We start from the raw sequence: 25,426 nt of genomic DNA, 5'->3' as shown, positions 1-25,426 counted from the left end.
GCTTTACCTCTACCTTCTATCTCAACATATAAGAAGGATACAAATAAAGACCCAAAAAATGTCATTGAAGTTGAGCCTTTTTAATGTAAGTATTAGTTCCTATAATATGCAGAGAAGTACGCATGTGGGTGTTGTATGTCTGTGCATGTTCAACTACCAAAGATCCTGCTGAAGAGCATACGCCCCTTTCCCGCAGGGAAAAAAACATCAATTTGTCCAATAAATTACAAACAGCACAACAATTACCCAAGATTTACTCTTCGCAAGATCACCATTCTAAATATGACAAAAAAGGAAATCACAATTTTTCTTTCTTTAAATTCCATAAGAGCATCGATAAAACTACAGCAACGTGCACTACCTTTTGAATCGTATACAGTTCCTATGCTTAGGAGCATGCAAGATATCATTCAAAAAACCCAGAATGAAGGCTAAAACTCTGTATCAAACTAAAATCAATACTCCTAAAACAGCTCCAGATCCCATCGAAGCTCGACAAAAAGACAAAAGACAAATCAGCTGAAAAACAATCGATCCAATACCAAAATCTACTAACAGAACAATCTGCAACAAAGACCCGATCAGAGTTCTACTAAATATTACACCGTTAAAAAGGAAAACGAGAAATCCAAAAACAATAAAGGGTATCAGGAGATATACATATGATAAATCAAGATTCAGAATATGATCAGAAGAAGATACAAATAGAAAAAAAAGAAAGATCACTGGGAGAAGAAAAAACGACCTGATATCGATGAGAACTGTTGTTGATTGCTGGAGAAAGAAGACGAGAGACAATAGAGAGAGAGCTTTCGAGCTTTTCTTAGGGTTAGGGTTTCCCAACTCCTCGGATCTCCGCCGTGGAGTTAAGGAACGCAAGTAAAGATTGGGAGGGATTACAAGAGAGGCTTCCATAATATCTACCATACCCTATATAAAAGGAACTTTTCCCTCTTATTTTGGCCGGATGGTTGAGGCTAGGAGTGAAACTTAGGTTGGGCCACTTTTGATCCCGATTTGCCCAGCCCCGAATTGTGGCCCAACCTTACATAGACTGATAGACCTGATAATGATCAGAGTTAGGCCTGGTCCGATATAAGTTAGGGCTAGGCGGGACTAAAATCGGCCAGGCTGAACCCGGATTACATTTGGGCCTCTCCCATAATATATATAGGGAGGAGGTTGGAAAGCCACCAGCTCTCACCCAGTGAGGGGCTGGGATGGGAGGGGTAGAAGTGACTTTCCAAGGGAGAGAACAGGGGCAGACACAATGCTCGCACCAGGCTAGTGTGCCCAACTTTTTCCTATATATAAACAATGGGAATTTTTTGTTAGGAAGAAGTTTAGGTATGCCGCCAACTTTTGTGGAGTTAGCGGCTCAACAAGTGGGAGGGCAAGGCAGGGCTAGGCTGGGCTAGGATGAGAGGGGCATAGGGGACTTTTCCAAAGGGAGGAGGAGAGAAATAGACACACATCTAGGTATACCACTATACCACTAGCATATCCTGCCTTTTTTTTCGTTTTGTAATTTTTTAAAAATTTCAATATTTTTCTTCGCTTGTACCAAAAAAAAATAAAAAATCTTCCCTATGCTTCTGTTGATGACTCCTTTTTTTATAACTCTCACCATTATGTTTAGGGTGTCAATTACAAGCTTGGTCAAGCACGAACATTTAAAACCCAAATTGCCCCAGCTCAATTATTAAAAGTGTCGAGCTGCATGGTAATAGGTAGTCCTCGATGCAAGGGGTGCTACTCGGTCGGTGTTAGTGTCCAACTGCGACTGACCGATTAATAGCCTGATTTGCCGGACATGTTGAAGGCCCGTTTATAGCCAGCTTAGAGCTAGTTTAAGGCCCTGTTTACCAAGCCAGACATATTTAAAGACCATTTAAAGCCTGATTATAGCTCGTGTAGAGCCCTATTATAGCCCGTTTAGAAATTAATGTGTTATTAGCCCACTTAAAGCCAGACTAAGGACTGTTTAGCTCGATTATTGGTTGCCCAATTAGAGACCTATATATGATTGACCATTTATAAATTGGACCTTGGCCAGCATATGAGGACCAATTACTTAAACATGTTGGTCACAGTGCAAGATCATAAAGTAGGGAAGCCTGATTTAGAACAACTTGCGTTTCATAAGCATATTAAAAAACTCAAAACGTTTGCCACATGACAAATTGGATGTACCTATTTTCAGCTCAGATAAACTCCAAGGTTCTCTGCTCACATGTAAAATTTCGGCTCAAATGGAATTTGTTAAGTGACAAAATAGATTTGAGAATTCAAGACATACAATACATTGTTTTCTTGTAATTTTTTAGGGAAATTTACCATGCCACCCCTTGGAGAATGTCACAATGATAAGACCACCCCCTCTGTTTCACCAAATTATTCTCAGACCCCCTACCGTCAGTCACAGTTAAGTCACGAGGTAAAATGACCATTATACCATTTTCACTAAAATAGTCATGATTAAGTCAAGAGGTAAAATGACCATTGTACCCTTTTCATAATTGTTGGATCACCGGCTATCATTCAAAACAATGGCATCGGCAATGAACTGTGACCTAAGATGTCTCCATCAACTCTTGCGGTTATTTGGGCCGATGTGGCGTAGGTCAACCTCATTGTCTTGCCCGATGGCATCATGGTCCATCATTGTGGGACTCCTCACGAACTGTTGAAGTAATGTTGAGCTTTTGTGGTGGTAGCAATGATTCTTTGGATGTTAAGAAGAAACTTGAGGCGCTTGCGTTTAGGAAGAGGGGACAGGAGGCATTGGAGAAGGGTGATTTTGCAAAGAACGGCAAGATTAGATTTATTTATTTATTTATTTATTTTTCAAATGGGTTTGTGACTCTGAAAATAGAGTAAAGAAGGATTAAGTGATACCTATGGTGGGGCATTTGTTTTTGCCGTCGATAGTATCCACCACCGTCGAAATGAACACAGATCTAAGTAAGAAAGTCAAGAACAAAAGCGAATAGAAGGTCATTCGATACGAAACCTGTCTAGATCTGACCTTCACTTTGATAAAATCTCTCACTCCTTTTCCAGGAAAGACGGTTACATGGCGCAAGCTAGGAGATATATGAAGCTGCATTTTTGAGAAACAGGAATGGAAGGAGGAGAAAAAACAAAACCTAGGAAAAGTAATTAAACCTAGTACTGATTACTGAAAGGGTTGTTCTTCTTGTTCTTCATGTCCCTCTGTTTCTGAGTGTCTCAATTGAAGATGTTTGGCAAAGAACTCAATTGAATTGTAGAAAATCACAGAGAGATACCGTAAAAGGAAGAATGTAGCAATCATTCACCCAACCTTGCTTAACATTTAGGCTAAAATAAAATTCAAGCTTTGCTAGTTGGGCTCAATTTGTTTTCAGAGGAAGAAGGGTTGTTCAAATGAAAAGGACTTGGGACCGAAGAGGGTAAAAGGTAAATTAGGTATTGGAATGGGTGAAATGAATGGTAAATTATTATAAGGGTATTTTAGCATTTTATATTTAATAAGGATATTTAGATATTTAAAATAAAATAGAGTTGCTGACATCAGCTTATAAGGTATATTCCTTAACTGTGACTGACGGTAAGGGGTCTGAGAATAATTTGGTGAAACAAAGGGGGTGGTTTTATCATTGTGGCATTCTCCAGGGGGTGGCGCGGTAAATTTTCCAATTTTTTATATATTTTATCATAAACTTATAAGGGTCATCAAGATAATTTTATGTTAGAGGATAATATAGGAGAATTTAATAGAGAAAGTGAGAGTTAGAGTTAGGAAATACATGTTTTTAAGAGTCTTTGAACTTATTTTCCATTTAAGATATTTGTTGTCCTAAGGTTTCTAAACAAAGACTAGTATACTTATTTTGTTCTATTATAGCAAAAATATGATCAGAATCTACCAATTTTCTCAAGCTAACTATTTCCATGCGGATCTTTATGTGGAGAAGCAATTAATTTAAAGCTTTAAGTATCTAAAATTTCAATTTTCAATGAATTATAAGTTTTCAATTAAAGGGTTTTTTTTGTCCCTTTCAAAAACTTGCTTTTGTCTATTTTAACCAAAGGACAAATGCTTTTCCTGATTTTCATTCAATACATCAATTCATTGATCAATAAGCGATAATCGAATGATTATGGCAAGATGAGCCATTTATCATTACAATCAATAGGTGTCGTCAAGTGGAAGTGCATTTGTAAGCACAAGAAGATATTTGGAATTATACTATAATAAGGGATTTTATAATTGCTTTTATCAATTACTTGGATAATAATCTAATTTTCATGATTTCATCGTATTGATAAATGGTTTGCGAATTTTAATTCTTAAGTTAGAATTGAGTTGAAACCAAAACTTTTATCATAAATTTGTTCTATAAGGACATAAGGGATATTCTAAAATTAATTTTTTTTTAGAATATATATATATATATATATGATGGAATTATAAATCTTTAGGGTACTAACCGTACACATTTCCAGATTAATCAACCTGTTTATGGTCCTCTGCAAAGAGAACAATCACAGACTCAATTCCAGCCTCCTCTTGCTCCAATTAATAGAGAAACTAGGTCTTCTTCTCCAACCCCTTCTGATATGCAAGCCCCTTCAGGAATCATGATGCTTCATATCACTGAAAAACCTAAATTCCAAATTAATAAGAAATTCCTAATCCAGGAGTACAGATCCACTAAGAACGAAGGAAAAAGAGAACTATTTAAAGAGCATTATTCTTCCAGTTCTGAGCGGCAAGCGCTTCATGAAAAATGGGTTTCTCACATGGAAACTCATTAAATAAAATTTTCCTTCTTTTAGTGGTTAAAAATTTATCTTCTTAATAAATCATCTAACCATCATCAGGTTAGTGAGATTAAGAAGGTGACAATCACTTATGTTTCTAAAGAAGGAATAGAACTTGAATCTGTTTACCCTCCATTTCAAGCCTTAAAAATAGGCAGTAATAAGATGGATGTTCCTCTTAAAACTTCAAGTCATACCGCTTCTCCTCTGACTGAATCTAATTTTAGTCAAGTTGTTGAACAAAATAACTTTACTAATTTATGTCTCCAGTCTATTGGAAACCAAACTGATCGTATTGAGACGATCGTAGACTCATTAAAAGCTTATACTCCTACTTTTCATGCTAAATTTGAGCATATCTGGCCAACTTTTGCTTCTCAACCTATAAGCAAGCCAGAAATTGCTTCTCAACTAAGAAACAATCAGTCTGTCTTGTTCAAACATCCTCCAACTTTAGATATCCCGAAAAAGAAAACTGAGTCTAACATTCTTGATGAGATTGTTACCCGACTCCAAAAACTCCAGGTATCTAAAAGTAAATTTGAAGAAAGACAGGCCCTAACTCTTTCTCTTGTCGAACCCTCTGATTCTAAAATTGAACTAGCAGAGAAATAATTCCAGTCTATGCTACCTCAACAGGCAACAATTCCTGAGTCTCTTTCTCAACTTAATCAAGTTATGAGGAAAGCTCAAAAAGTTATGCCTATTGCTCCAACAAACTATTATTACCATCGACCTTCTCCTGTCCACCTTCAATTTGAAGTAGAAGGAGAACTTACCAATTTTTCGATCAATGGTAATACTATTTTTGAGTGGAATATTGATGGTTTATCTGAATATCAAATCATCAATCTTTTGAAACAGATGCTTATGTATGCTACAACGGTAAAACTTAACCATTCATCTGACTCTGAGGTTGCTAAAATGATAGCAACAGGATTTTTCAACCAATTGCGTGGTTGGTGGGATTTCTATTTGTCTAAAGAATTTAGACAACAAATTATAAATGCTGTGACCCGTATTTCGCAACAACTTACTGAACAACTAACTGATGGTAATTTTTCCCAGCGAACTGTTTATGTCGACCAAAAAGATGCAATTAATACTTTGGTCTATACTATAACTCTTCAGTTTGTTGGATCAACTGAAATTCTAGCTGATCAAACAAGAGAACAACTTATGAATCTTTGTTGTCCTACACTATCTCATTATAGATGGTATAGAAACGTCTTTTTTTCTAAAGTATTTTCTAGAGAGGACTGCAACAATTCCATATAGAAAGAAAAGTTCATCTCTGGTCTACCTCATTTATTCGCTTAAAAGGTAAGATATAAACTTAAAACAAAGCATAATGGCACTATTCCCTTCGAGCAATATACCTACGGGGAATTAGCTGTTGAAATTATGCAATGAAGGTCTTCAACTCTTCACAGACCTAAAACTCAAAAAGCAACTGTCCAAAGAGAGACAAGCTGGATTCAGAGAACTTGGAGATTTTTGTGAACAATTTGGGTTCGAAAAGGTTCGTCTTCCAGGATCCAAGAAAACCTATAGGAAACTCTCTAAGTTTTCCATGCCTAAGTACTAGGTCAAACATTATAAAGCTAAACCTAAGCGCTTCTTCAAGAAACGCTTTTCAAAATCTCATCCTCAAAACACTTTTCCTACTAAACCCCATGTTTGTTATAAATGTGAAAAAGTAAGACATTATAAGAATAACTGTAGAACTAAAGCTAGAATCAATGTTTTAGAAATTGATGATTCTTAGAAGCAAAATTTTGAAAAGGTCTTGCTATACAGCTCCTCTGATCCTGAGCCAAACTTCAAGTCCAACTCAGATCAAGATATTACTCAACTTGAGTTCGATGGTGATTCTTCTAAGTCTAAATCTCAGACTCCCCATTGTAGTTGTGATCCTTACCCAGCTATGCTAAAGGAAAATGGTTTGATGGTTCTCTCATCTGAAGAATCATTTCTTTTAAAAATCATTGACCAAGTCACTGATCCTACCACTAAGGCTCAACTCTTACATGAGTATATCACCTTAGTAAAGGATAATACTAGGCCTAGCCTAGTTCCTCAAAAACCTATGGTTCAAGATTACAGCTTTAAAACTATAATCAATCAGGTTAAAACTACTTCTCACACCCGAGAACCTACTATTCAGGAACTTCGTAAGGACCTCAATGAAGTTAAAACTAAAGTTCGAGATCTTAAATAAATAATTCAGATTCTTGAACTTTATCATGAAAACAGATTAATTAAGCAAGACTCTGATGAATAAGCTTCCTTCAAGGATCTACTAGTAACTCAAAATATAGTAGCTAGCACCTTTGCGACTCCTGCTGCAGTTTCTTCTGATGATGCTCAAATCTTAACTATCCAATAGGTTCAAACTCATCGATGGCATGTGATAATTGACATCGTTATTAATCATGAGTTTAGCCTAAAGACTATCGCCTTAATTAATTCAGACGCAGATATAAATTGTATTAATGAGGGACTTGTACCTTCTAAATACTTTGAGAAGACCACTCAAAAATTGATTACTGCTGACACATATAGAATGCAGGTTGAGTATAAACTCCCTTATGCTTCTATCTATAATAATGGACACTGTCTGAAGACTCCTTTTATAATGTTAAAAGAACTCTCTCAATTTGTACTTTTTGGTACTCCATTTCTATCCCAGCGGTATCCATTACAAATTGACCCAGTCGGTCTTCACTCGGTGATTCAAAATCACCCTATCACCTTTCATTTCATCGACCCTCCCAAGGTTTATACGGTGAATGAAATCCGAGCTCAAGTTTAGTCCAAAGAAAAGTTCATATGCTCTTTATCATCTGAAATCCAACAAAAGAGCATACAACAAAAAATTGATGACCCTATTTTTCAAGTTCGAGTTAAAAACTTTCAAGCTCAACTTGAAAAAGAAGTCTGTTTAGACGTTCCAATGGCAATCTGGTTTAAGAAAACTCATATTGTTACTCTTCCATATGAAGACACCTTTTCCGAAAACCAGATCCCCACTAAAGCTCGGGCAGCTCAAATGCCTGATCATTTAAGGGAAACTTGTCAAAAGAAAATCTCTGAGCTTCTTGCTAAAGGTCTTATTAGACCAAGTAAGCTTCTCTAGAGTTGCACTGCATTTTATGTCAATAATAATGCCAAAATTGAAAGAGGTGCACCCAGACTTGTCATAAACTACAAACATTTAAATAAGGTTCTTAAATGGATTCAGTATCCTATCCTTAATAAGAGGGATCTTCTCAACCGATTGTATGCCTCTAGCGTATTTTTCAAGTTTGATATGAAGTCCGGATACTGACAAATTCAGATAGCAGAGAACGATAGGTATAAGACAGCTTTCGTTGTCCCATTCGGCCAATACGAATGGAATGTTATGCCTTTTGGACTTAAAAATGCCCCATCTGAATTTCAAAACATTATAAATCAAATTTTGAATCAATATTCACAGTTTATAATTGTGTATATTGATGATGTCCTTATATATTCTCAGGACATTTCTCAACACTGGAAACACTTAAAATCTTTTCTTTTCTGTTTTTCATCAAGCAGGACTTGTTGTTTCTGCCAAGAAAATAAGTTTATTTCAAACTAAAGTTTGGTTCTTAGGACATAACATATCTTTTGGATCAATCATTCCCATAGAACGAGCTATTCAGTTTGCAGATAAATTTCCTGATGAAATAACAGACATGACTCAACTCCAAAGGTTTTTTGGTAACCTAAATTATATTGCTGAGTTCTATAAAGACTTAGCAAAGGACACCAAACCTTTGTTTAATAGGCTTAAATAATAGCCTAAACCATGGACAGATGTACATACTAATTCTGTTTATAAAATCAAGCTTAAAGCTAAAACACTCACGTGCTTAAACTTAGCACGACCAGATTGTTTCAAAATTATATAGACCGATGCCTCCGAATTTGGATATGGTGGTATCTTGAAGCAAAGATGTCATAATCTTTCAAATGAAGTTTTAGTACGTTTCACTTCTGGTACTTGGAATCCCACTCAACAAAAATATTCAACAATAAAAAAAGAGATTCTTTCACTTGTTTTGTGTATAACTAAATTTGAGAGTGATCTTCTTAATCAATATTTTTTTGTACGAGTCAAATGTAAAGCAGCTAAAGATGTCCTTGAGAAAGATGTCAAAATTCTTGCCTCAAAACAACTCTTTGCTCGATGGCAGTCATTACTCTCTGTTTTTTATTTTAGTATTGAATTTATTAAAGGTAATACTAACAGTTTACCTGACTTTTTAACCTGAGAATTTTTGCAGGGCTCCTAAACAGAAGGTTGTTATCCCTGTCTCTCCAAATAAAGATGTTGCCTCAACATCCTCCAGGCAACTTCAAGAACATCCTCATCCTCCTCCTCCACTCTTTCTCCTTCAGATGATGGTAGTCAATGCGCTCAACGGCCTGAATATTGAGGCCCCTTGTACTTTAAAAAAAAAAACCTCGGGAAGGTTCACGCGGTCTCATTGCACCATGACCCAGTGCCGTGCTAATCAGATATGCCATTCTGATTCTTGTTAGGTGTCAAACATCCACACCTAGTACCACTCTAGTCAGACTGACGTCTTGGCATGCGTCACGCGGCACTATAAGCGTATTATAGTCAATGTCACGGGTGGACACTTTAATAATTCACCTCACTAAGACTCTTCTGGAAAACAATGGGTCCTCCCACGTGGAATGCCAGAGAATCTTTTTGTGGCTTATTTTTAGTCACATACCTGAACTACAGACAAGATAACTTTCGACCGAAGCTTATCAGTTTCTGACACAAACCCCACACCTTATTAGGTGTATCCTCTTTCAGAAAAGAACATCTTATCTTGAGGCTGTTCAGTTATCCTACTCGGTTGGTTGGATACCCATTCGATGCCATCTCTATCAAGGCCCATCAGCATCCCTCAACCACATTTTGTTGCAATTTGGTGTCCGCCAGCTATAAAAGGAGATCTCTTCATTCTTTGAGGACACCACGAAATATACAAAGAAATAGAAAGATAGATAAGTTTGTGAGTTTTTGTGAGTCTTATGTTTTCTGAGTTTTGTGAGTATCTTGTGTTCTGTGAAGTGTTGTGAGTATTCTGTAAACATTCTTCGGTTTCGATTTTGTAACCCTCTACAAGTGTTCGTGTTCAACTCTGTAAATTGAAGTTTCTCATGTAAGTTTGTCTTCCTTACTTTTGATTTTGTGTATTATGTTTGCTATTAGAAAATTAAAAGAAGAGCTTATTTTATTAGATAATTTGATTAATATTTCTCTTGATTATATTGATTTTTATCTTTATCTAATCACTGTATATCCTAGTAACTACGCTAAGGAACTTCATAAACGCAAAATCACTGATTTAACTAAATTACAGTTTGAGAAAAGAATGCTTCTCAGCTTGATAGCTTCCCTCGCTACCTAAATCCGACTTGCTTTGATCCTGGTTGTAAATGGTATCAGAGCTAAGTTTGAACAGGTGCCAAAGTTGTATATATATATATATACATATATATTATTTTTTTATTCTAAAAATTAATTTATTTTACATTTTGAATTGAAGTACATGAAAAGCTCTAAGAAAATCATTTCAAGTGGAATAACCATGTTCAACGGAGGCCTTGGGATGCACCGATGAGGAGGAGTGATCTGATTCAGATTGTAGATTCTAAGAGAGCTATGGATAAATCTAAAATGACCATAAGAGAAATAGTTATGAAAGACATGCATAGTTTAGGTATCGTCTCAATTATGACCTCGAATAAAGTTTAGATGGCGAGATCCATGTAGTTGACCCCATTTAAGAAGTATTTTTTTTTTAATTGATGTATTGTTGTGCAAATGTGTTTTGTTCTTTATATTACATTATTTAATATTTTGTCTTCGCACTGATCCATATAGGCATTGTTTTTTAATTGAAGGAACTTTCATCTATTGATTTTTGAGAAAACAATTTTAGAATTTTAGACGTCATTTTTTTTTTTTTTGGTAAAAAGAATTTTAGACTTCGTTACTACAAAGAAACTTGCAAGCAATAGTCAATAGATTCTCAATGGTTTTCGAAATTTGGTTAGAATCAACACGTTGGTTATATTAGGAACTTAGTCACATTACATATGAATTGCTGCAAGAAACTAATGAATCTCCCGATTGAAATTTAAGATGTCGATGACTAAGTATAAATAAGTTGCCAAGACTGGGACAGCAAAATCACATTGACAACACTTGATTGAAGTCATTGACTGCAGTAAAGTTGAATCGCTTCCAAATCTTCCTCAGTACTTACAAGTATTGATTCCTAAAGACTATAAAATCATCTTAGGAACTTAGTCATCTTAGATATGAGTGTGGCTGTGAGGGTCTAGGGCATCTCCAAAAGAGCCACTCAATTTAAGTGGATGCAATAGACTAAGGCTCTTTTTGGTTTGATTTCTATTTGTATTTATTTAACTTATTTTTATTTTTACAAATGTTTGGTATAATTTATAGTACCTATTTCTATTTATAATAAATTAGAATAAATCACAAATTACTCTCAAGCTATTTATAATTTGTGGCGACAAATCATTTACGTTGATTTTTGCTACCTTAAATAAGCATGTGTGTTAAACTATTCAAAATCAATGGTAAATAAGTAATTTCAGTATGTTTTATACTTTTTCAATAAAAAAAACCCCAAATCTTATCATCTCTCTCGCTCGAAGCCGAAGGTGAAAACTGAAACCTATTTTCTCATTAAATAATATATTCTATAAATAGTAACCAAACAAATACTATTTGTGGTCCATAATTTATTGTCACAAATAATTTCTAAAAAATAGTTAATAAATACAAATAGAAATCATACTAAAGAGAGCCTTAAGTAAGCTATTGAAGAAATTGAGCCACAAAATCTCCTTATCAAAGTGTAACATTTTCAATACAAATGGACCCCTTACATGTGGAAAAAAACATAGTCAAAGTAGTCAAATGATAGTGACAAGGAACATAATAGTTCAATTTTTCAAAATACATAGAGATACACGCAAGGTGGGTAATGTTGTTAATTGAACCCTAAAACTTAACATGCGGCAAATCAAGAGTGTTTATCTATCAAACTAATGTTTGGATTGGCTACGTTGACCTATCACATGGTTAAATTACAATCACCTATATTACTTTCCTTTAGCACAACAAACGTTTTGTTATACCTTTGCCAAAAAAAACCAATGCAAAAATAATTATTGGGTTAAAGAACGTTAGCCGAAAATGCTCCCTACGCCTACACGCATGGGGAAATGGAATCGAGTTGTGAAAAGACGTATGTGCCTTGATTCCCCTTCACCATGTATGTGATCATAGGAAACACATGTAATGTTCTTTTTCTCATAATTATTAATGTAAATACAAAAGATGAATCTATCGTCCTTAATTATAGAAATATTTTTAGTTATTATTATGCTCATTAGTATGATTTTGTTATTTATTTATTTTTTTTGTAAGAAAAGAAAGAAAAATATATTAAAACTAATCTATACAAATAGTGAATGAACTTCTAATTGTTTTACTGCTAAATTTGATGTTCTAGCTCTATTTGCAATATTATTAGCAATCCCTGCCTGTGACCTGTTTACCCTTTTTTGTATAGATAGTTTCAAAGTCCTCGAAAAGAGACACACATTCAGTTAGAAAATAGAACATTTTCCAGTTTTATTTTGCAACCATAGTTCTATGTGTTTGAAGATTTTCTCTATTGCTTCCCTAAGAGCTTGTTTGACTGCTTTTCTTTCTACTTCATCAGCTTACCCTAGGTGGTCATATTGTGAATTAACCATGTGGATACGACAAAAGGGGCCCCACTGACATGGTTCTGATCGGGGTTGTCTCCAAGGACTGACGCTCCAACGAGCGTCCAACAACTCCTCCAAACACGACACTTGTCTTACATCAAATCCACTAGCACACCCCCTACCCTCCTTTGAGCAGCTTCGATGTCTCGCAATGAACATATTCCGTTCATCGTGGGTGCAAGGACACAAAATAAATGCCAAAATGTTTCTTCAGCTTTATTGCTTAGAACATATATTATTTATCGGCACAAATTTTACTAAACGGTCCTTAATTAGAACTCCTATATGGCAACATTTCCACATAAAGATTTTTTTTGTGAATATTAAGCTCCAAATTAACTTCCAAGATAATGATCTCTCGTCTGAATCAATTGTTAGGAAGTTATTGTTCTATTCGAAAAGAAAGCCAACCACAATCTATTGGATATATATGTCTATCAAATCTGGTTTATTAATGAGATTATATATTTTCATTTATGTGTGACATATGTTGATTAGGTTTCTAAATTGTTCCATGAAATTTCACTCAAAATTGTTCTCGACAAGGGATAAGACCGAATACCTTGTTCATATAGGTTCCACCCACACAATCTTAGCATTCAAATATCCGGATTTTAATAGTGAACCAAATAGCTCATCTTTGCAAATGATTGAAGCAAGTTTTATTTTGATTATTTGATCAACAATATAAGAAGGTAAAAGAGATGCCATAAGGAGCAAATTCCTATTCTTAAAAGGTAAATTATTGTTATTTTCATTACTCTCTTTTGTCCTAAGTTTTTACTTTCGAAGAAAAGGAGAGCCAAAAGATTGGCCAAGTTCAACTCTCTAGCTGTGGCTTGAATTTATTCTTCTTCTTTACGATTTTTTTTATTGTCTTATGCTTGCTAATGTCAACACCTCAAGCATATTCTGTCCCCTATGGTAACGATAAGATAATATAAAAAACAAAGGAAAAGGAAGGACACATCATATTCCCCTAACATATACCCAAATCAAGTCGCAAATAGCAAACCCCTTTCCTATACTTATAATAATTAATCATGTAAGCTGTTAAACTCTGTTTTGGTTGTAAAAAATAGAAAGATCTATAATTAACATAGCCCATGGTCTTGCAGGCCTTTAGGACTAGTAACTTAGGTGGGACTTTTGCTGGTAATCTTTTAGATATGCTATTCTATTGGGTTTTTAATATATTTAATTTAAAAAAAAAAAAAAAAATTCCCGCCCACTTTTGTGACTTTATGCCTAAACAAAGGCTGAAGCAAAAAATCACACAAATACCTCCACACACCCTCCCATTGGCATATTCTGTGTCCCATAAAGGGTAAGAGAACACTACCCTACTAGCATACTTGCATGCCAGTGCACTGGGACAGTCCAATCTTTCAGCACCCACTATGGGTAGCGTTCTTGCTTCCAAAAAATATCTTATACAACATAAGGGTCCCAAATTCTTTTTCTAGAACCACAAAAAAAACAATAGGCATAAAGTGTCTTTCTTTATTTAACATCTAACTAGAATTTTTTTTTTTCCAAAATAGGGAAAATATTTCTTATTTCTACCAAGTTGGTATAACTTGTGACTACAATAGAAGAATTTCGTGTTAGGGAAAACCAAAAGGTTAAGGGTTTAGGTTTTATTTTGGTAACAACATAATGTCAATACTAAAAGATGTTATTATGATGAATTATAATTTTTTATTTTCTAGTGAAGATTGTGATGAAAATTACATGTAATTCAAATAATACTTGTACACAGCCTACATTATATATATATATATATATATATATATATATAAAGAGATGGGCACCAGTGCACCCTATAAAATGTTTTTTTTTTTTTTTTTACTTGGGTGGACAATTCATATCAAAATCAAGGGCCATAGGCCAACTAGGACGACAGCCCAAAGGCTGTTGCAACGCATCACAACTAAAAGTAAAGGCAGCCGGCGGGGTAAAGTGGTGGGAGAACTCGAACACTAAAAGTGCTAGACGGAAAGCTGTTTCGACAAGCAGTTCCTAGACCAACCGTGGTAGGCAGCTGTTGCCTATAAAATGATGTTGATGGAAGGAAATTATCCCCAAAAGTTATTTAATATAAGGATACAAAAGGATTTTAAAATGCTTGAGAGTGACTTGTTATTATATCATTATTAAAAGTTACACACTTTTTCTTTTTGACATGAAACAATAACTTACTGGATTTCAACCTTATCTAAATTTTGCTAACTAATGACATACATTGAATGTAGATTAGGCATTGTTTTCAAGAAAATAATTTTCTGTAAAATCTAAAAGGTTTTGAAATTCATGAGACTATAACATTTATAAAGTGGCATTAGAAACATGAGAAAGAACCAATCTTACTATTAATTCGGTATCTAAATATCCCGGGTTTGGTTTGGGTGGGCTATGCAGCCCCACTTAAAATAGCCACCTTTAGACTCCGTAAGGTTGCAAAGGCAGTGAGGAAAGGGAAGGGAAATATTTTCTTTTCTTGTAAAATATATTTCACTTCCTAAGAAAACTTGTGCATTTCCATTGAAATCAAACATAAAAATTGACTTAGTTTGTATACTTCCCTTCCTAGGAAATATTTGTATTTCTCTATTCATCTCAAAATCTTTCTTTCGGAAAAGAAAGGCCAATGAATTTTCCATATCAGAAAAAAGGGTCAAAAGGGAGACCAATAAAATCATACACCTCTGCATCGGAATGTGCACAAATGGCTCCCAAACTGTGAGATCACATCAACTAGTCCTCCGTATCCTCCAACTGCCAAAACCTGAAAAGTGAAACCCCGGGTGGCCGGGTTCCATGTTAATAGGCATAAATGTAAGAATTAATTTTTATCCATTCTGTAGAATAACCTTTGGAGAGATTCCATTTCCAAATCACTTGATCTAAATCAACATTCACAACCATAATGATATGTATACAAACCAGAAAATTTAACTAATGCAAGCAATTCCACTTTCAGCTATTCTTGTACAAATTTAACAGACAAATGCACACACCAAGGAAAAATTATGACCACTAAGAAAAAGCACCAGTGGAGTCAAAGATGGCATGGAATTCAGCAGGATGAACAGTGTGAGTAATGTCTATTATTCTTCAGTAGAGACTCTTGAGCATGAGAGACGTTTTCTCATACTACAGAACTGCTTAGAGCAAGCTGTAAATATTGCTAATATGAATAACAGTTGTTTGGAAAGCTCTTCCCACAGCATACTGTAAAATTGTGCAACGAAGGCAATGAAGTGCACTTGTAAAATGAAAACAACTAAACAAAGAAGTGACATGAACCACATAAAAAGAAAATAAGGAAAACAGAAAACGGTAATCTCAAAAAGGTTAAATGAATCATACACCAGACGGATGCAACGAGACAGAGAATGCTGACGGAGGAGCACATTGTATCTGTGAGAGAATCGATCCATCAATGTTCAAACGACTGAGAACAGGTTCTGCACCAACTGCTAAAATCTGAAATAAGAGAAAAGAGAAACATCGATAAAACAGAAAACTGAAGAAAATGCAAGACTACAGTTACAAGTGGAAACTTCTCGTATGACAGAAATTTTATGAGGAACATAAAAACTTGAAAGTTCTGAGTCTGCATGTCGAGCACTTCATCTACTACAAATACAACATTCAAAAATGCAACAATCACTACTCGTATAGTTGAAACAATGACCACAACAATAATTATAATTCCATACCAATTGAAAAGGCATAGCTAGTGTGTGTTGAAATTTAGTAAAATAAAAAACTCTCTATTAGAGAGCTAAAATGAGGTAAAGGAAGAGTAGAGATTTTGACCACAATTGATGAATTAAAATTGAGGATGATAAAGCACTAGTAAGCAAAGAGGACATTCAATAGAGATGGGAAAAACTATTTCTACACCTTACGAAATGAAGACACTATGAGGATCGATGGAAAAAAAATTGGAACTTGGAGTGCTGGACAGCTGGATCGATGGTGCCAAACAGGGAAGCTTCTAGAGGCTCCAGCTGGGGCTGAAGGGGCTGCATAGGGACTCATTCGTTGGCCCCAAGAGGGCTGGAAATCTGGCCACAAAGCTGGCCCAGAATAGGTCAGATCGGGGCTGGTTCTTTGGGTGGCTTGATCCATCTACACCACGCTTGACCTTTGTTTGGGGCTGTAACATGTCATTTACAGAAATAGTAGACAACAAAGAAAGTAATGGTGAACAGAGCTTTAAGGAAGATATGGGAAGAGATCCCAAGATTGAAATAAAGTGGTTGGGCTACTGGCTTCCTGCACGTAAGACGTATAACGATCTGGAAACTGGAGCACAGGTTTCTGTGTATGATTTAGGGATGTACACGTCTTGAGAACTCCAAAACCTTCTTTGTATTTGTTAATCAAGGTCCATAAAGAATAGAGAACATGGCCTTTATAGATGAAAGAAGAAGTACAAATCTAAAGATGTCAGGTTGGGCTGGGGACCCAGGCCAGACAAACATCAAATAGAAATTCAGTAACCCAACCCAACTTGACAATCAAACTCTGGTACTTAATCAAAGCCTAGTCTAGGAACAATTTATTGCCAAACTGGCAACCTTGCAAATCAAATTTAATAAACATAATAGTAATAATTTAACAGCGTAGTCAAAATGATTCAACCAAGATCCATATTATGAGGATATTATAAATACTCACCTGATTATCATCAAATAATATGTCTTGAGTAGGGGAACAAGCAGAAATCCTTGAAATGAACTCACAAGCATGGAGATTCCAGACAGATAAACAACTCCCATCACCACAAGCCTGGAAAATACGAATCATATTTTATTTTTACATCAGAACTGAAGGAAATTAATTGAAAAGCAGTTTTCTGATACCTAAATATCTCAACATGGGCTTCTGTCTCATTTTTATAATTGACAAATTGGTTATTGCATATCTACACGAGTTTGGAACATTTTTGACAGACTGGGAACCCCATCTACAGAGTCAATTTGTTATGGTAAAAGTCCCAATCATAGACAAGTCCTAATCATACACAGTAATACATTGGCTACATACAGCTTGAAGGAGATTAGAAGGGGGCATATGAAATCACTTTCAATTAAAGCTTTCTCCAAACTGCTACACAATTAATAAATCGATTAATACTTATGAAATTTAGCTAGTTAAACACAATAGCTAGAAACTCTTACCAACCAGCTTTCGCTTGCATCTAGAGCCACACAACTAACCCATGGGCAGCCTTCCTTGAACTTCTTATCCTTCTGTGGATGTATCACTTGGATACATTTTGCACTTTTGCAGTCTAGACCACCACAACACATACCACTAAGCACGATGGAAGTGTGACAACAATACAACAAAATATTATAAAGCAGTAATAGAATTTGCAGCATCATATTAAGCATTAAAGAAACAAGAAAGTATAACAAAACGATCATGTATTTGTCAAGTGAACAGTATGTGAAAGACTAGGAGATTCAGCTCACCCCATATCCGTGCTGTGCCATCCTCTGAACCAGTTATTATCTGAAAACCAAAAACTAACACGTGAACAAACAATTAAGTCTGCATTACCCCGAAGAAAAAGAAAAAGAATAGGATCATGAATTATGAAGTAGTCACCACTAAGCAGCTTGATAAAGAGTAAGATTTAAGAAAAAGTACTCCAATCACCAATTCACCATTGGAGCCTGGGTTTGTACAGCAAAACCAATGGGAATCCTCCTATTTAAGTACTAAACAGGCACACTGAAAAGACGCCAAAAGGCTGTTTTCTCTCAACAGAATAGTCAACTTCTTTGTTTAAGTACAAGACTTCTTTCTACTGTCATAGATTACTCAAAAACCTACTTTATAATACATGAGCATTGGATTTCCTGAATCCCCATTCAAGCAACCCAAAAGGCCCAAAATGCATCTAATATAGATGCCAACATCAATAATTCAACTTCCCAAAGCATGAACATAACACCCTACACAGCCCAACTTTCTACAACTTGGCAATACATACATGCACCCACTACATAATCTAAGTCGTCGCACTTTAATTCTACTCTAAACCCAAATAAGGCACCTAAATAAAAAGTGCTAAAATTAATTATTCACTCCTTTAGTATGGGCACCAAATTCTAGATTGCACAATACACAAAAGAGGGGGTAAACAAACAAACAAACCTCAGCCTTATGCCAACTAAATGGGGTCGGCTACATGGATCCTAAAACAGTAATATAAGTAAAAAAAGAAAGAGACATAGCACCACCACAGAAACATCCCACCTAAAAGGGTCAGCTAAATGGATCTTTACCCTCCAAACGGATCCATAAAGCATTACTAAGACTAGTTATTATATAGAAGCATTTAACTCCTCAATCAAATTAATTAGGAACCAAACCCTTTGTTAGACTACTGAGTTACCCAACAATGACTTCTAGAAACATGAACCACCTAGAAATGAGACATTCAATCTTTGGAACACATACATTTTACATGAAATTTGTGATTTAAGTAATGAGAATACTAGAACAGATGAAGAAAGGGGGTCTCAGATCACATGACTTATTGACTTCCTATTCTCTCTTTGCTGCCAGCATAGTTTGCAAGGCTAACATCAAAAGGCACAAGACAAAGGTTTTGTAGCAAGGGAGTAAGAAAGATACCAGGAGGTCTCAGGTGTAAAGTCAAGGTACAACCTGATGCAGATAAGAAATAAACTAGAAAAATATATAGAAGAGTTCTATTGCTAGAAATAAGAAACCAAGTACAAGATAATAAGGGTCAAAGAGGCCCACTATCCCTGCCGGTCTGGCGCAGGCAATGCCCAGACTAAGCGGGCGTAAAAAGACTGTTGTGCCCTCCCCCGCCATGTGCTGAAGATGCTCCCGTGTGCTGGAGTTGCCTGTGCCAGACCAGCAGAGTTCGTGTGCCCACATATACGTATAATGGAGGGGAAAGAGCCGTTGAAAATATAGCCGTTAGAAATTAATGACTATTTTGTCACCATCACAACCACATTGTTCAATCAACAAAAGTTAATTAAGTCTTCAAAGGTAATAATAACATGACCTAACTAATGGAGTATTCTAACCACATAAGGATTAGGGTTAGAAAACCTCATGTAATCCAGGATTGTAGGGATTACGGACTCAAAATTGAAACCGGAATTCAGCAACTTCCCCAGTAGCATCCTAATTTAGAAACTCATAAAATAGCAAGTTGCCAAAATTAACAGCTAGATTGGAAGATATGGGTAGTGATGGGGACATCCACGTGTACCAGCGACGCCGACGCAAGAACCAGCCACATTCACTATGGCTGGAGGATGCTTTCATGGAAGGAAACAAAAAGAGAACAAGGAAGGAAGAAGAAGGAAGAAGGGAGGAAGAATCGACCAACCTTGCCCTCTCTGGCCTCTTTCTCTCTCTCTCCCATCACCCAAGATTGTGTGGGCCCCATTGCTGATTCGTTATTTAGTTAGCTTATTTTCTGGTATCTTATTTGTATAGATCTTTGAGATATGTAGGAAACCAAATAATATTCCTATTTGTTTTAGGAAACTTCTTTTATTGTGAGATTATTTTCCTAGTTGGCCTTTTTCTTTTTTTTTAGTAATTATCTCCCTACTTATGTAAGGCCATTGGCCACAAATTTTTTTTAATGAATGATTATTGAAAGCAAAAAAAAGGCAGCGACTCTCTCTCTCGTCTCTCATTCTCGATCTTCTCTCTCTTTCTCGCCTCCCCTCTCTCTCACGACTTTCCCTCCCATTCTCTTTCTCTTTGTACTGCATCTATTCTCTGGTTACTGTCACGTCTACTGCAGCTGCTGAATACTACCGATTGAAGTCCATCTCAGTTGCATAAAGCCCCATCGGAATGCTGCTGAACACTCCTTCAACAAACTGGAGTTTTCCCTTCATCAAATAAGGTGGGATGCACCTCTATTTGGGAGGACTTCGACCTCTCCTTTTCTCCTCAGAACGGGACAGCGTTAAGGTAAGTAGATCCTCACCCCCATCCCACTTCCTTGACTGTTTACTACCTCCCTGTTGATCCCAATGAAGACTGAAATTAACCTCTGTTTCAGCCATTATTATTTCCTGCTGTCCTTTAGAATTATCCTGCTGTGTTCAAACCTGTTACTGTTGCTCTTATATTTTCATCCTGCTGAACTTACATACTACTGCTGTTTTCGTAATCAATTTTCTGTGATTAAGAATGCTGCTGATTTCTTTAGTAGTTGATTGATGTAAGGAAGAGCATGATACTTACTCTCTGAATTCTTGAATTGATTTGTGCCTATCTACATTATGTTGCCATGTTCCCTTCCCCATATTCCTCACTTGAAGCCTAGGTAGTTTATATGCTTTTCTTTCTAGATTAGTATTGATTGCTGCTACTCTGTTTAATAGTCCTCTAATTCATGCATGCTAATTAATGTATTGTGCTGTTCTCTATTAATCCCAATCCCATTCTAAGCCCTAGTGAGTCTACCTCTGTCCACGTGGGTAATATTTGTAGGAATCCTAGTTGTCTAGGTATCCTCTTACATCATCTTGGTATCAGAGCATGGTTTTGTCTAGGTTTAGGGTGATTAGGTACTGCTGTCCATTGTTTACATGTCCTACCTTTTGAGGTCTAGTCTCCGTCACAATCTGTCCGTAGTCGAGTCTGAGTTAAGAGAGCATTACCACAGATTAGGAGACACCCTTTTCTTCCTTAAATTGGTGGGACCAAATAGCATTGAACGCTATTCCCTCCAAAAGCACATACTTGAGAGGGAGATTTCTGACCTCAAGATTGAGAGGGCTAACTACTTGTCTCAATTGGAGATTCTGAGTAGACCTTGAGTCTTTGGTGGCAACCGTACCTTGGCTGCCCATCCCCTTATGTCACCTCGTAGTGGTAGTAATGCAGGAGTAGATTACAAGTAACTAACTCCGCAGTTTATAACCCCAAACAATACAAATAGGAGTAAGAAACAAAGAAATAATACCATCAAATAAATCCCATGTCCTACCTTTTGAGGTCTAGTCTCCGTCACAATCTGTCCGTAGTCGAGTCTGAGTTAAGAGAGCGTTACCACAGATTAGGAGACACCCTTTTCTTCCTTAAATTGGCGGGACCAAATAGCATTGAAGGCTATTCCCTCCAAAAGCACATACTTGAGAGGGAGATTTCTGACCTCAAGATTGAGAGGGCTAACTACTTGTCTCAATTGGAGATTCTGAGTAGACCTTGAGTCTTTGGTGGCAACCGTACCTTGGCTGCCCATCCCCTTATGTCACCTCGTAGTGGTAGTAATGCAGGAGTAGATTACAAGTAACTAACTCCGCAGTTTATAACCCCAAACAATACAAATAGGAGTAAGAAACAAAGAAATAATACCATCAAATAAATCCCCAAGGATACAATACCCATATAGGAGTAAAACCAGCCCAAAACCTAACTCGATAGGAGAGAGAAAGACCTGTTATAGAGCTGGAGAGAGAGAAAGGTGCGGCCAGGGCTGTAGGAGTCCGATTGAGTTGCACTCTTGGGCGTAGATAGTCCCTAGGGAGGGTACAAAAACCCCCAAAGTTGAGAGGATTCTAACGGATGGTTGTGAAGTTATAAGCTTTCTTGATTTTCTGACCTCGGAGAGAAAACTGAGAAGAACCTTCAAGAACAGCAGCTGAATGCTTCCAACAGTCACTAGGTAAGGATCGTGGGACCCTTATGAGGCCTGGAATGCCCTGATTGAAGACCTGGCTGAACAGAGTACAGAAGAGAGAAAGAGAGGAGATCGATCTCTCTCCTATTCCCACTAGGATTACTCATCGGTTCTGATTTCTGGAGTCTTTTATCAAAATCTGAACTATACCTCTTGAATGTTACAGCAAATAAAATAAAAAAGAAGAATAAAATAGATGGGGGGTTGAGAAGGGTGAAAGAGAATAAAGGAAGTGGCTATCTCAATCTGGGCTTCTCACCCATAGCTATCTCAGCTGCTCTAAGCATTTAGTTGCAAACTTTCTTTCATTCAAATCTCTATCCAATAATGGTACATATGCCTCTCTATTTATAGAGGGGAAGTTTACAATCATATTAATACTAGGAGCTAGTTTCCCAATAGGACTAGACACTCCTACTACAACTAGGAATTCAAAATAGGACAAGGACTTGACTTTATGACTCCAACATAGAGTAGGACTAACTAACTAATAGCCCATATAGGACTTTACAATCAATTAATGGCCTAATGGGCCTTTATTGAATTAAATAGCAACTAATTAAACTAATGAATAAAATTCCGTTTTCCTACCTTCTACCCATATTTTAGGCCTATTAAAGTGGCCCATTTCAAAAAAAACCCATGGGATCAAAGACCCAACACATACATAACACAACCCAAGGTTTATTTGCAATAAAATAAGCCCAAGTGACTTATCTACATCAGCATTGCCTCACAGGAGAACACCTTACCAGTTGGGATCAAGTCCTTAGCCAAGCCGAGTTTGCATATAATAGTTCTAAGAACCGTACCATTGGTTTGTCTCCCTTTGAGATTTGTTCAAGATATCAGCCTCGGGCACCCATAGACCTTGTCCCAGTTGTGTCCAGTTCTAGGACATCCCCGTCAGCCGAGTCTTTTACTCAGCACGTTCATGATTTGCATGCAGGTATAAGAAGACAGATAGCATGAGCAACGATCAATACAAGTCAAAGGCAGATGTGCACAGAAGACTACAAGAGTTTCAAGAGGGAGATATGGTGATGGTTAGAATCAAGCCGCAGCGTTTTGTTAGGGGAAAAACGAGCAAACTACATGCTCGCAGCACAGGTCCTTTCAAGGTTCTTAAAAGGATAGGTGCCAGTGCCTATATCCTTGATCTACCAACTCATATGGAAATTAGTAATGTTTTTAATGTGGAAGATCTTGTCCCATACCACGGTGCCTACACCATTACCCCCTTCTATCCTGATGACCTTGAGGACTTCCCTTTCACCCTTGATGATACCGCTGAACCAACCCAGCCACTTCCCCCAACCTCCTTACCACCTGTACCTAGGGTCACAAGGAGAACTGAAGAAGTTGAGGAAATCCTTGATGAGAGGATTGTATCCACACATGCAAGAGGTTCCAGAGAGTTCTTGGTCAAATGGTGTGGACATCCGAAAATTGACAACACTTGGATCACAGTGCAAGAAATCCAACAACTAAACCCGGATCTGCTTAAGTACTACATGAGCCATAATTCACCAGATGTGAATTCTTCCAAGCCAGGGAGAGTTGATGGGGGCATTCACGTGTACCAGCGACGCCGAAGCAAGAACCAGCCACATTCACTATGGCTGAAGGATGCTTTCATGGAAGGAAACTAAAAGAGAAGGAAGGAAGAAGAAGGAAGGGAGGAAGAATCGACCAGCCTTGCCCTATCTCTGGCCTCTTTCTCTTTCTCTCCCATCACCCAAGATTGTGTGGGCCCCATTGCTGATCTGTTATTTAGTTAGCTTATTTTCTGGTATCTTATTTGTATAGATCTTTGAGATAAGTAGGAAACCAAATAATATTCCTATTTGTTTTAGGAAACTTCTTTTATTGTGAGATTATTTTCCTAGTTGGCCTTTTTCTTTTTTGTTTTAGTAATTATCTCCCTACTTATGTAAGGCCATTGGCTATGACTTTTTTTTAATGAATGATTATTGAAAGCAAAAAAAAGGCAATGACTCTCTCTCTCTCTCTCTCTCTCTCTCTCTCTCTCTCTCTCTCTCTCTCTCTCTCATTCTCGATCTTCTCTCTCTCTTTCTCGCCTCCCCTCTCTCTCATGACTTTCCCTCCCATTCTCTTTCTCTCTTTCACTGCATCTATTCTCTGGTTACTGTCACGTCTACTGCAGCTGCTGAATACTACCGATTGAAGTCCATCTCAGTTGCATAAAGCCCCATCGGAATGCTGCTGAACACTCCTTCAACAAACTGGAGTTTTCCCTTCATCAAATAAGGTGGGCTGCACCTCTATTTGGGAGGACTTCGACCTCTCCTTTTCTCCTCAGAACGGGACAGCGTTAAGGTAAGTAGATCCTCACCCCCATCCCACTTCCTTGACTGTTTACTACCTCCCTGTTGATCCCACTGAAGACTGTAATTAACCTCTGTTTCAGCCATTATTATTTCCTGCTGTCCTTTAGAATTATCCTGCTGTGTTCAAACCAGTTACTGTTGCTCTTATATTTTTATCCTGCTGAACTTACATACTTCTGCTGTTTTCGTAATCAATTTTCTGTGATTAGGAATGCTGCTGATTTCTTTAGTAGTTGATTGATGTAAGGAAGAGCATGATACTTACCATAGTTGTCTGGGGCCTGGGCGACAGCTGCCTTGTTGCACTACATGTTGCCTTCTGTTTCGACACTTATTTATGCCAAATATCATTCAAATAAATGTTTTTAATATTTGTTATTTCATTTACTTAAGATATTATTCATAAATAAGCAAATACCCCCTATTTGAATCCAATAAAAATAGTTTAAAAATCAAATTCCAAAAGGATAAAAAGTCAACCCCCCAGTCTAAGAACAAAAACTGGATTTTGGTTATATGGACGATTTTCAACTTTTAAATGCTAGGGTTTTTCTCAATTATGAAAATTTTATAAATTCTATCATGTTAAAACATTGCTAAAAACCAAAAGTCCGGTAAAAAAATATTTTGTTTTGATATTCATAAAATTATTTTCATTCAGGCGATTTTAACAGTATTCGCGCACTTA

At 36.7% G+C, this 25,426-nt stretch overlaps 1 protein-coding gene across 1 annotated transcript in view; it reads right to left on the bottom strand.

Moving 5' to 3' along the window:
- LOC122060600 (probable ATP-dependent RNA helicase ddx6) overlaps positions 1-25,426 on the bottom strand; it is a 52,411-nt gene that overhangs the window by 5,715 nt on the left and 21,270 nt on the right. Inside the window, exons 9-14 of the mRNA XM_042623733.1 lie at positions 18,165-18,204; positions 17,868-17,980; positions 17,365-17,475; positions 16,045-16,161; positions 15,374-15,460; positions 746-863 (exon numbers count right to left, since the gene is read on the bottom strand). Of these exons, the coding sequence (XP_042479667.1) occupies positions 746-863; positions 15,374-15,460; positions 16,045-16,161; positions 17,365-17,475; positions 17,868-17,980; positions 18,165-18,204 (586 nt within the window). The remainder of the gene's footprint in view (positions 1-745; positions 864-15,373; positions 15,461-16,044; positions 16,162-17,364; positions 17,476-17,867; positions 17,981-18,164; positions 18,205-25,426) is intronic.

The sequence above is a fragment of the Macadamia integrifolia genome, chromosome 14 (assembly GCF_013358625.1).
Source record: "Macadamia integrifolia cultivar HAES 741 chromosome 14, SCU_Mint_v3, whole genome shotgun sequence".
NCBI lineage: Eukaryota > Viridiplantae > Streptophyta > Magnoliopsida > Proteales > Proteaceae > Macadamia > Macadamia integrifolia.
This window is presented reverse-complemented; position numbering and strand designations above follow the sequence as displayed.